This window comes from Erythranthe guttata, chromosome 1 (genome assembly GCF_056151865.1).
Source record: "Erythranthe guttata isolate IM_541 chromosome 1, IM_541, whole genome shotgun sequence".
Lineage (NCBI taxonomy): Eukaryota > Viridiplantae > Streptophyta > Magnoliopsida > Lamiales > Phrymaceae > Erythranthe > Erythranthe guttata.
In genome coordinates, this window is record NC_142533.1 from 2,277,676 (window position 1) to 2,290,074 (window position 12,399).

At 36.1% G+C, this 12,399-nt stretch overlaps 5 protein-coding genes across 6 annotated transcripts; 2 read left to right on the forward strand and 3 right to left on the reverse strand.

Annotated features, from left to right (window-relative positions):
* The first annotated feature begins 684 nt into the window (after window positions 1-684).
* On the forward strand, window positions 685-1,823 carry LOC105975333 (Plastid-lipid associated protein PAP / fibrillin family protein). Its single transcript, XM_013000517.2, has 3 exons — window positions 685-1,124; window positions 1,230-1,409; window positions 1,502-1,823. Exons 1-3 carry the CDS (start codon window positions 767-769, stop codon window positions 1,687-1,689), a joined length of 726 nt encoding a protein of 241 aa, XP_012855971.2. The 5' UTR covers window positions 685-766; the 3' UTR covers window positions 1,690-1,823.
* On the reverse strand, window positions 1,185-2,320 carry LOC105975335 (uncharacterized). Its single transcript, XM_013000519.2, has 2 exons — window positions 2,182-2,320; window positions 1,185-2,030 (listed from the first exon to the last, which is right to left on the reverse strand). The coding sequence occupies exons 1-2, from the start codon at window positions 2,312-2,314 to the stop codon at window positions 1,801-1,803; spliced, it is 363 nt and encodes a 120-aa protein (XP_012855973.2). The 5' UTR covers window positions 2,315-2,320; the 3' UTR covers window positions 1,185-1,800.
* Window positions 2,224-3,925, reverse strand: LOC105975197 (Tetratricopeptide repeat (TPR)-like superfamily protein). The gene is made up of 2 exons (XM_088816273.1): window positions 2,513-3,925; window positions 2,224-2,326 (listed from the first exon to the last, which is right to left on the reverse strand). Exon 1 carries the CDS (start codon window positions 3,923-3,925, stop codon window positions 2,516-2,518), a length of 1,410 nt encoding a protein of 469 aa, XP_088672399.1. The 3' UTR covers window positions 2,224-2,326; window positions 2,513-2,515.
* Window positions 3,926-5,534: 1,609 nt separating this feature from the next.
* Window positions 5,535-7,544, forward strand: LOC105975237 (putative RNA methyltransferase At5g10620). Its single transcript, XM_088816286.1, has 6 exons — window positions 5,535-5,757; window positions 5,840-5,871; window positions 6,000-6,142; window positions 6,718-6,784; window positions 6,964-7,041; window positions 7,234-7,544. The coding sequence occupies exons 1-6, from the start codon at window positions 5,700-5,702 to the stop codon at window positions 7,417-7,419; spliced, it is 564 nt and encodes a 187-aa protein (XP_088672412.1). The 5' UTR covers window positions 5,535-5,699; the 3' UTR covers window positions 7,420-7,544.
* Window positions 7,545-8,276: 732 nt separating this feature from the next.
* LOC105975356 (gamma-glutamylcyclotransferase 2-1) lies at window positions 8,277-10,572 on the reverse strand. 2 transcript variants are annotated; one of them, XM_013000547.2, is made up of 8 exons: window positions 10,291-10,572; window positions 10,037-10,194; window positions 9,739-9,815; window positions 9,407-9,463; window positions 9,196-9,252; window positions 9,060-9,100; window positions 8,822-8,973; window positions 8,277-8,731 (listed from the first exon to the last, which is right to left on the reverse strand). In XM_013000547.2, exons 2-8 carry the CDS (start codon window positions 10,143-10,145, stop codon window positions 8,556-8,558), a joined length of 669 nt encoding a protein of 222 aa, XP_012856001.1. In that variant the 5' UTR covers window positions 10,146-10,194; window positions 10,291-10,572; the 3' UTR covers window positions 8,277-8,555. The 2 variants fall into 2 exon arrangements, with proteins under 2 accessions (XP_012856001.1, XP_088672408.1); XM_088816282.1 differs by lacking the exons at window positions 9,196-9,252; window positions 10,291-10,572 and having other exon boundaries at window positions 10,037-10,209.
* Between the last annotated feature and the right edge of the window lie 1,827 nt (window positions 10,573-12,399).

A 12,399-nucleotide genomic window follows, 5' to 3' on the forward strand; every position in this document is an offset into this window, starting at 1 on the left:
TATGCTATAATATACAAATTTTGGGTAAAATTTGTGGAACATCCCAAAAACTTTTTATTGATCAAAATCACTAAAAACTATTTACTATATAGTACCCAATTTCAGAGTAAAATTGGTGAAACATCCAAATAACTATATCACGATCAAAATCACTAAAAAATGTATACAATAGTACATAAATTTTAGTTAAAATTGATGCAACGTCCAAAAAACTATTTGCAATCAAAATCACCAAAATATGTATACCATTTAGTATACAGATTTTTAGTAAATTTGATGGAACGTCCCAAAAAACTGCTCCCCGACAAAATCACCAAAAACTACATGCTTTCAATTCAAATATTCGGGTCAGCAGAAGATCCAATTCAAACCCAATCCAGATCCAATTAAGTATTGTGGGCCCAATTGACATGCAATTAAATATTTTCGGGCCAGCAGAAGTTCCAATTCAGGCCCAATAAAGCACAATAACGACATTAATTAAAAGGCCCAAACCGGATCCAATTTAAATGTTTGGGCCAGCAGAATATCCAATTCAGGTCCAATCCAGATCCAATTAAATATTTCGGGCCAGCAGTAGATCCAATTCAGGCCCAATAAAACACGATAACGAAATTCAAGCAACTAAACAGTTTCTACACACGTGGCACTATCCAAGCCATGTATTAAAAAAACACACGGTGGGTCCCACCTGCAGATTTTTTCACATCAATAATGAAAAACAATGGAGGACGAGTAAGATTATCGCCATTGTTGCTGAACAAAAATGGCTACCGTGGCCACGTCATCATCTTCTTCCTCTGCAAATATCGCTTTTGCTAAATACCTTCCACCATTTTCTCCGACAAGGAATTTTCAGCGGACACTTCGGCTTCCAATCCGCCATCGCCGGCGATCCACCGCCGCCGGCCGTGTCTACGCTTCATCGTCGGCGGTGACTCCGGCGCCAACTCCGGCGGCAACTAAGCCGGATGATTTGGTTGAAAAGATTCTGTCGAAGGTAGTGCAAACAGATAGAGGAGTTCTGCTAACAAAAGAAGAGCATCAAAGTGTTGCTGACGTGGCAAATGAATTGCAGAGTTTCTGCGTAGATGAACCTGTCAAATGCCCTCTTATATTCGGAGGTGATGATTATTTAATTTTTTATTTCAAGATTGCATTTTTATTTTATTGTAGTGCTGCTAATCTAATTTTTTATTTTATTTTTCTTGAAATAATTGCATATGTAGAGTGGGATGTGCTGTATTGTTCGAACCCGACATCGCCCGGTGGCGGTTACCGGAGCGCAGTTGGTCGGATCTTTTTCAAAACAAAGGAAATGATGCAGGCGGTTGAAGCACCCGATATTGTTAGAAATCGAGTTTCTTTCTCTCTCTTCGGATTCGTAGATGGAGAGGTTTCTTTGAAGGGTAATAATTCGAACATATTAGCGTTAAGACAGCTAGTAATGTAGTGGTTTTAATGATTTTATCTAATTAGTAGTGTAGTACAATGCATGCAGGAAAACTTACGGCACTAGACGAGAAGTGGATACAAGTAGTGTTCGAAGCGCCTGAACTTAAGGTGGGAGGATTCGAGTTCAGGTATGGAGGAGAGAGTGAAGTGAAGCTACAAATTACGTACATAGACGAAAAGATTCGACTCGGAAAAGGTTCTAGAGGCTCTCTCTTTGTCTTTCAAAGAACATGATACAATACACCGCCATTTTTTTCTTCGGGATTTTTAATGTTTATCATATGTAAAGACAATGTACGATTATACCTGAACAACGTTTTTTTTTTCTTTCGAATGAAGTGATTATTAGCCAGGTCCGACTTTGGGAATGTCGTAGTGCTCTGTGAGATTAGCTAAATAGTTGTTGAATTCTTGAATTCGATCACGGTGCGATTTCTTGGCGGTTTTAGCAAGTCTTTGAAGCTCGATTCTCTGACATTGCTCCATATATCTCCTCTCGGCTGGAGTCAGACGCTCGTTGTCTTGATCATGTTCTCCTTCATTTGTTTGATCGTTTGCCAACACATTATTTCCATCTGCAATACAAATCTTGAAAACATTAACAAGGCAAGACTATCTAATTTTTAAGACAATTACGCTTGTGATGATATAGCAATTTTCAGCCGATTCCGATCCTAAACCGAAAGCAAGAAAAGTGATCATCTTTTTGGTGAATGTAAATTAAACCTGTCAATTGATCATGTAACGGAAAATATCGGTTTTTGTGCCTTTTCTTCTTTTTGATAGCAGCATCGCTCACATCCAACGCTCTGCCCTTCAATCTCAGTTTCCCAGCTACAACGTTCTCGTAAGCCGACATCTCTCTTTCTTTCTGCAATTTTTTTTCGACAACATGCCATGGAATTTTCAGGTCAACATTTCAAAAAATAGATGAAAAAACACACAACTTACTGCAAATTAGTTAAGAGTCAAGTAAGAAGTCATACAGAACCAATATCGTTATTTAGCTAACAGTTATCTACTGAATTCAAAAACCCGATTCTTGATTTCTTTTTACCTTTCAATCTGCCATACTAAAAGCCGGAACTTTCTGAATTCCAGCATGTGCCATTTCTTTCCTCAACGAAGCGGCACTATCCCATATTTCCGCACCAGCATAAATACTGGACAGAAGCACATATCTTCCACAATGATCAGGTTGCAAATCGAGCAATTTCTTACCTACTTCATTCCCCAAATCAACATTACCATGAACTCTACAAGCACCCAAAAGAGCACCCAAAACAGAGGCGTCAGCCTCAAAAGGCATGCTCTTCACAAATTCATGCGCCTCTATCAAAAGGCCAGCTCTACCTAATAGATCAACAATACATCCATAATGTTCCATCGTAGGTTTAATAGCAAAATCATGTGACATCGATCGGAACAAATCGAGTCCCAAGTCAACACGTTTTGTTCGAGCACAAGCTGATAATACACCTACAAAGGTAACTTCGTTCGGGCGTAATGTCATAGTCTTGAACATTTCTAAGGCCTCACTCTCCCTACCGTTTGAAGCCAGTGCACATATCATAGCATTCCATGTGCACACCTTTCTCAGAGACATAACGTCAAACATTTTATAGGCGTAACTCAAGCATCCTGTTTTTCCGTAGAATGCTATTAATGCAGTTCCAATGAAAACACTCAACTCCCTCTCACTTCTAACCATGTATCCGTGAATTTTCTTCCCTTGATACAATGCTAGGCCTTCATCCAAATTCGCACACGAAGAGAGGACACTGACAAAAGTAGCCTCGTTCGGCCTTAAGAACCCATGGATTACGTCATCATCCACCATCATTTCATTGAAGAAACTAATCGCCTCTCTAAAGCACTTATTCCGTGCATAACCATTGATAATACTCGTCCACGAATACACATCTCTCTTCGGCATTTTCAAGAACATCGAAACGGCCAAACCCATGTCGCCGCTTTTCGCAAAAGCATCAAGCATCGCATTGTACGAAACTATACACGGTTGAGGAATTTCATCAAACATCTTACGTGCACTCTTTATATCGCTGAATTGCGAGTAAAGAGAAAGAAACGACGTTCGGACAAAGGGGTCGTTTAGTAGGCCTCGCTTAACACACTGCGCATTAAAGGAGTAACCCACAGGCGATGTGATATACGATTGTGAAAGAGATGCAGTGGCTTTAAGAACAGAAGGGAAAGTGTGGCTATTTGGAGGAGCTTCATCACGAAGCATGTGAACGAAGAGGACAAGGCTAGTGTGGGGCCTACAAAGATTGAGGTATGTTCTAATGAGTGTGTTGTAGAGAAGAGTATTAATCCATAGATCGGTAATAAGGAGATGCCCATTTGTAATCAACAACGAATGGACTTGTTTAACTCGGTCTGAATAATTACTGAAGCGTTGAAGAAGTTGGAGTAGATATTCAGGCGAATTTAGTTTCGATTTCAACATTCCAACTTAATCTAAAACTGGAGTGGCTTCACATTTCCTAACGCCCGAAAAACGAAGAGTCCATAATCGAAAGGTTGCCTAATTTCATCTTAGCTAACCCTAAACTAAGTACTGTTTAATTCTACACTTATTTATTTTTTCTTTCTTGTTTCGTGCTTGACTCTTGAAGATGCACATGCATGCATTGCATCTCTCTTTCTCAGCACAAGCACTTTTTACCCATTTCTTTCACAAAACCCCTATCTCCAATCTGTAAACACACAAAAATTCATTATCTGCTTATATATGTAACTGTAGAAATAGATAGGCATAATCGTAAATTTGCACATTCCATGAATCTGCAGTTGTACTAAGTTTGTAAGAATCGATCTTTTCGCATCTTTTCACTTCAAATTTACAAAACAAAATCGCAAACAACGCAAGAGCGTCTAAAATTCTGAAGCAATTAAAGTTTATAAAAAAGAAGAAAAAAAACTAACAAACGCACAGAGCAATTGAGAAATTAATAATGGCAAAACAATGAGGAGAGAATTGATTGATACCTGGGTTGGCGATTACGATGAAACCAAGAACAATTGATTTCAACTAAGGCGAGGCTTCCATATAAAAGGGCTGAAAATAATCGAGGCGTTTCTCGAAGTTTCTTTGTCCCCAATCGAAGAAATTTAAATGAATAATTCGGCGCGTTGTCGATAATCGCGAATTTTGGTTTTTGCTTTTTTTTCCCCAAACAACGATTTTACAGTTTAAGCAGAACGATTTTAGTTAAAAGAAGAGAAATGAAAAACGGGTTTCCTTTTTTTTTTTTAAATATTTTCAAATTTAATATTTAGGGTAAATTCCACTTTACCCCCTTGTACTTTGGCTGGATATCACTTTACCCCCTTGTACTCTCAATTGCATCGATTTACCCCCTTGTACTTTGGTTCGATATCACTTTACCCCCTTCTACTCTCAATTCATCGATTTGCCCCCTTGTACTTTGGCTCGATATCTCACTTTACCCCCTTCTACTCTCAATTGCATCGATTTGCCCCCATGTACTTGAAAAATTATCTCAATGTGACCCTCGCTGTTAATTTTCGGACCTTTGACCTAACACCGTTTGATTTAAGTTTGAAAAGTACTAAAATGTCACCCCTCCAGTTTAAATAATTATAAAAAAAAAAATTAAAAAAAAAAATAAAAAAAAAAAATAATAATAATAAAAAAAAATTCAAGACAATGAGAAAACATAGTCCACGACGTCAGCCACAAATTTTTTTTTTTATTAATAATTAATTGAACTGGGAGGGGTGGCTTTTTTGTAATTTTCAAACTTGGATCAAACGGTGTTAAGGTCAAAGGTCCGAAAACTAACGGCGATGGCTACATTGAGATAATTTTTCAAGTACAGGGGGGCAAATCGATGCAATTGAGAGTATAAGGGGGTAAAGTGAGATATCGAGCCAAAGTAGAAGGGGGCAAATCGATGAATTGAGAGTAGATGGGGGTAAAGTGATATCGAACCAATGTACAAGGGGGCAAATCGATGCAATTGAGAGTATAAGGGGGTAAAGTGATATCCAGCCAAAGTACAAGGGGTAAAGTGGAATTTACCCTAATATTTATTAGTAAAAACATTTTATTTTGTATAAGCAGATAACATTTTCTCTCTAAACGGCCGGCGAATTACGAACATCTCCGGCGAGTGAAGCATCTCCGGCGATTAAGCGATTCAAATTCAGGTAATCCCATAACCACCGGCGAATCTTCACTGTTAATCTTATGGGCTATGATGGGAGGAGTTACCATCTGCGCCGGTAGCAAACCCCACTACACTCCGCCTCCAGGTTAAATATCTTCCCTCAATTTTCCCCCAATTTTTTTTTAATAATAATTTATCCACTTGCAATCTCAATCTTACTCCGCCAGGTAACCAATGCAAGTACGCCGGCCAATCAGTGGTAAATTTCTTGCATTTTACTCTCCAAAAGTTTCAAAAGCAATGTCGTATATTGAATTTATACATGTAATTGTATCGGGAGATTTTGTTCTTGTACTACACTTGTTTGAGTTAGGTTATAATTTGCAGAGAGCGCTCCCGATTCGAATTCTATCGGTGGGGAAGAAGAGATCGACTGGGGTTCAGCTCATAGTTGACGAATATATTGAGAAGCTCAAGCATTATTGCCCCGTCGAAGATGTTCGATTAAAGTCCAACCCTAAAAATGCGCGGTGTGTTCACTCGTTTACGTCTTATGTATCTGTAAGAGTATATTACATCCGCATTTGTTTAGTGATCAATGAAATACGTCGAAGACAATAAAATACCAATTCTTGTTTTGACTCGACTTTGGGTGGATTTATACGAGCCTTCTTAACTTTTTGCGCCATACATTTTTGTATTATAAGATTGGATTTTTGAATGTTGTACTTGATCCTACTCCAATCGGCATAAAAACGAACACCTCAGTTCTTGCATTTTTTTCTGTGTAAGAATCATTCCAAGTGTCGAACATATGCATCTAGCACCACCTAAGTGTATAATTGCCGTAAAAGTAATCGTATAGCTTCCTTCCACTCGACAGAAAGAAAAAAGATGTTTATGTGTTTTCTCTCTGTGGAAGCTTTTTGCCAGAGGTTACGTGTTTGTTTATCAAATGGTGGAATGTCGAAACTTGGCTCGTTGAACATATGCATAGGAATACCTATATGATTCAGACAATTAGCTAACTTGTTTTCGAACGTTATATAGATCTCAGAAGGGTATGCAGTTTGTTGCTCATATGTGTATTCTTGTCTTGCAACAGTGACGTAACAGCTCAGATAGAACACGAAGATATATCCGTGATGGGGGTTATCAAATCCAATGAATGGGTAAACCTACTAGTTTCCTATTCCGATAATCACTTTGATATTTTTTCATATTGTGATGCGAACTTTCTTATTGGATTGCCATTGTTCTTGTCGCAACATATGAATATCAATTCTCGTTTGAATTTTTACGGACCATTGTCGATTTTCCAGTATTGTGACGTGAAGTGCAAATATTGCAGGTTGTGTTGTTGGATGAGCATGGGCTCAGTTTAGCGTCTGAACAAATGGCTTCTCTAATCGGAGATGCTGGAAATACAGTACGAGCCACCTTTTGCATTACACATCCTTATAATAATCAAAAAACGAGCAAAGAATTACTTATTACGTCTAATTAGTCCAGCTACATGAATTTTCTTGACCATTTTTTTATGAGATATTATTATTAAGAGATTTAACTTCTTTCGAATGGGGATGCCTCGGTTGTTTGTTTGTTTGTTTGTTCGTAATAGGGAGCTTCAAGCATGGTGTTCTGCATAGGTGGACCGTACGGACATGGAAGACAGTTGAGAGAGAGAGCTGACGTGTCGATCCGTTTGTCGTCTTTGGTCTTAAACCATGAAGTTGCACTTGTTGTGCTGTCTGAGCAACTCTACAGAGCTTGGACTATTATTAAAGGCCAAAAATATCATCATTAGGATAACCACTCTTTCGAATATTCCTGATTGTATCAACAACATCATGCTTTTGAATATATATACATGTATGAATGTATATTTGATTTTTAATTTACAAGAATTAAAAGCATTTCTTCATTTTCTTAGATTTTTGTGGATCTGCCTTGTCACATGATAATCACTAGTAAGATAGTGATGCACAGTGCCACACACATTAAAACCTTATCACCTCTTAGATATTTTTATTATTAATTTTTTCTTGGGTAAATTACGATCACCACCCGGAGATAAGATCAAATTACGAAAACACCCCTCATGTTTGGGTAATTACAATTACCCATCAACTATGAATCTTCTTACACGTCCACTCTTATTATGTCAAATTCGACATAATCTTCTAGATGTCATGGAATGTTCTCTAGTTTGCTCGGATGGAATAAAAATAGGGACAAATTGAAGAATATTCCACTAAATTTGACATCGTAAGAGTTGACGTATAAGAAGATTCATAATTGAGGGGCGGTTGCAATTACCCAAACATGACGATTTTTTCGTAATTTTTAACCTTACCTCCGGTGTGGTCATAATTTCCTTCTTTTTTTTTTTTGGGTATTTGCAGATGGTATGGTTGTTGTGACTTCTCTCACTTAACACCCTTTTTTGGTCCACATATTTTGTCTTTTGACTCCTTGCTACACATAAAGGTTGGAGCTACTACAACAAACAAAAATTCATGCACATTCAAAATGTGGGCACCATTTTCCAGTGTTGTATTTTATCAACAAGCATGATGCCACGTGGTGTGACAGATTAACAATAAAAACATTTCAAATTTCATTCAATCCCAATATCAACTCAATACAAAAATTAAAAATAAATAAATAAAAGAAGGATAAGATTTCATTCCGAATATAGTGTGGAGCCAATTGTGAATTGGCCCAAATTATTAATAAAATCAGTGAGTCTCTAAACCACATATTCCACTTTCCCCTCCTATTACAACCTTAGTCCCAAACACCACTTTGTTAATGTCAATCATCATCATCGTCATCAAGAATTGCCTAAAAGTAAAATCCGCAGATAATAGAATTGTTAAAAGGAAAAAAAGCTCGACCGTCTTCTTCTTCTTCATGAGTGTTAGCAGCAGCAGACGACGACTACGAATCCATGGCAATAGCTCCGGGCAAAGGCATCAACTTGAGAGGTGACAAACTGGACTTGATTGGGACGTGTGTTTGACCGGTCAACTTCTTCTCCTTCATTACACCCCCAACTATTCCCAGCTCTTTCCTCACCTCATTTGCCAGCTCTATTACATAGTCATCTTCATGCCCTGTTTGTTTGTTTCCCATTTTTTTATTTCCAAATTTATTTTAACAAAAACAATAATAAAGAAAATGGAAAAGTGTATATTTATATTTACCAATATCAAACAAGGCCTTCTCCAACAAGAAAAGGTAATCCCTGTTATTGCCACATGGACCATTGGCCGTTGCAATTTGCCTAGCCATGTCTTCCAAAGGGGCAGGCCCTAAGTAGTACTTGTTCGATATCTTGTCCGGTGTCGATGTGAATCTGCAGATTACAAACAATTCTTATTAGCAATTACTCCATTTAAAAACAAAAATTTTAAAAAAATTATGAACACGAAAACTACTTACACTATCACACCGGTGACAAAGGGCTCCTCAGAATCACCCTCCTGAATTTCAAGAAAACAGAGCATTTTTAAAAGGTGAACAAATTTTCAAAACGGGTTGACTTTAGGCAACAAGAAGAGTGGAAAGCACGACTTACTTTGTAAAAATCAACCAAAGTCTTGTGGTCATACTCGCATTCTCTTCGCTCTAGATACTGGCGAAAGAACATCGAAAAAGTATACGGAGTGAGTTAACATAATGAAGGAAAATGCAAGAATTGGACATAGTGTATTATATAAAATTATGTCAACATCCGACGAGATGAGTATATATGTTTCGATTGAACAAGTAATTCTAACTAAAAATACCTCAATTGCTGCCTTTTCTTTTTCTGGCCCTCCACGCACGCAATAGGCAGCACCCCACTGAGAACAGAAATACAAGTCAATGTTTATTCTAAATTCTAAATACCGAAAAAGGCATGAACCGAATTAAAGGAAAATTTCTTTAGTATATAGGCAAAACAAAGTCAACTTTTGTTCAACTTGCAACATTAGGCCTTAGGTTTCACGTTTTCATTACCCAATTCAACAAAATTCTTGACGAATTCTTTAGTTTAGCAGTCATTTATTTTTCTAGTTTAAAAAAAATTAAAAAAAAAAAAATCAATCTTTTGTGCAGAAAAATATTCAGAACTTACGCAGAGAGTTCCTTCTTGTTCTTCCAAGGTGCAGGTTCTAGCAGGGTGCTCAGGCGTACCTCTGTGATCAATGCATGCTGAAATGGAAATAGATCCAATTAGAGATTACTAAACTAGCAGATCAATAACTAATTACTCTTAATCCACAAAGATATCAGCACTAATTACCGACAATTACTTAATACCACAGATCCAAATTAATTAAATCCGAACAAAACCCTAATTGATTTTCACGGTATTCACAGATGACCAAATGCATTAAAATTCCTGCAAATCAATATTAGAAAAAAAAGCATACCTAAATCGAATACACGCCTATAATCCTTGATAAACCCAACCACTTTCTCATCGACTGGAAACCCAGGGTTCCAAACCAACGACCCGTACCCGAAAAACCACAACACCATCGTGTATAAATTTTCCTTTGCGCTTACCAAATAAAATTAAAAAAAATTCCTGCGCAGAAATCAACCCATCGAATTCAGTAAACTCCAATCATCCAATTCCAAACAATGCACAATAGAAACTAAAAAAAATAATCAATTAACTTACGGATCGGCCGCGCAAACGCAAATGCGAGAAGCTGCTCAGGAAAAAAAAAAAAAAAAAAAGAGGGATTTTTTTTTTCAAAGAGAGGAGAGAATAACGGGATAGATAACGCCGCTAATTTGATTCCGTCTCTCTCTCTTTGATTTGCAGAGAATCTTTTCGGTGGATTGAGGAGGACGATGGAGAAAATTGGGCGAACATGTGATTTATTTATAGCAGGGAGGAAAAAGAACGTGTATTGGATTTTGGGTAGGTCAGTTTTTTTTTTTGGCCTTTGGGGGAATTAAATATTAATATTTAATTATAGATTATAGATAGATACATGTTGTAGTATGTATGTGGATGGCATGCGATGATAGATACATACAACATATTCATACATACATACATAAATACATACTTATAAGTAATTATTTTACATATCCATTTTAAATTTATGGTATGTCTACACAAATTAAAAGTCATATATTCTAAAATTTATGGTATATCTCCATATAAAAAGTTCATTACTATATTATGTTATGAAAGGGCAAAATTGGAAAAATAAAATTGATTTTGCCTTGAAATTCTAAAACGACAATAAATATGTGGGTAAATTGCACTTAACCCCCTTGTGGTTTGAACATTTTGCACATGACCCCCTTGTGGTATGAAATTAGGCACATAACCCCCTTGTGGTTTTGACATTTTGCACATGACCCCCTTATGGTATGAAATTAGGCACATAACCCCTTTGTGGTTTTAACATTTTGCACATGACCCCCTTATGGTATGAAATTAGCACATAATCCCCTTGAATAGAAAACTGAAAAAGACTAAATTACCCCTATCAATTGTTTTAATTTAAAAACAATTATTCTATAAAATGAAAAAGCTTAATGTATTTTTTTGTAAAATGAGAAATATAATATATTATTGTGTTTTTTTTATTTTACACCACATATTTTTTTAATTTAATTTTCATTTCAACTTTGAAGAAATATTTTTTTTAGATTTTTCCAAAAGAATTAAAAAAAAATAAAGACTTTGTTTCTTAAAAAAATTAAAGTTCGATAAAATCTATAATATAATATAATATAATATATAGAAAATAGTAATATAATAATCATAATTAATGATAATATTAAAGATTTTTAAATTGATTTCTAAAATTGAATAACCTTTAGGGGTAATTTAGTCTTTTCCAATTTTCTATTAAGGGGGTTATGTGCTAATTTCATACCTTAAGGGGGTCATGTGCAAAATGTCAAAACCACAAGGGGGTTATGTGCCTAATTTCATAGCATAAGGGGGTTATGTGCAAAATATCAAAACCACAAGGGGGTTATGTGCCTAATTTCATACCACAAGGGGGTCATGTGCAAAATGTTCAAACCACAAGGGGGTTAAGTGCTATTTACCCTAAATATGTTAAAAAGATTTATAGCTAAAGAAACATTTAACTCATGTTTTGATATTTATTTATTAAATAATATGTTCATGATTCTAATATTGTGTATGTAGTTGTGTTGTTTGTATTAAGTATTTTATTTCTTTGGAAATTCTATTTCATCTTATTACAAAAATAAGTAGATATTATCTTTTGACCCGATTTATATTTCATTCAGTAATTAACTATAATATGAATTTACATAATTATCTAAAATAAAATATGTTACATTATGTATGAGATGCTATATCTGGTGTGATATATGGTTTTGAGCCGTAAATTTATGTAAATAACTACCCGCTAAATGCATATACATACTGGTGTGTGTTATTATGTGTACATCAATGGTTCAAGATCAGCCGGTGTATTTTATTTGGTGTAGCGTCTACAAAAGTGTATGGTATGTATGTAATACACATGTATGTATGTATGGTAAAGCATGAAGAGATGAATGATACATTATTACATTAATTACATGCCATAAAAGTACATAAAAGTTTGAACAAAACACAAATGTCTAGGTACATTGAACCTGGACGTTTTTCTCTTATTACATTTAGTAAAATCATTATCGTACCTAGTTGAGATCTTGAGTTAATGAGGGGACCATTCAAGATTTTGTGTGGGGGGGGGGGGGGGGGGGGGGGGGGGTGGGGGTTAAGTTAAAATGTAGGTTTCACAAA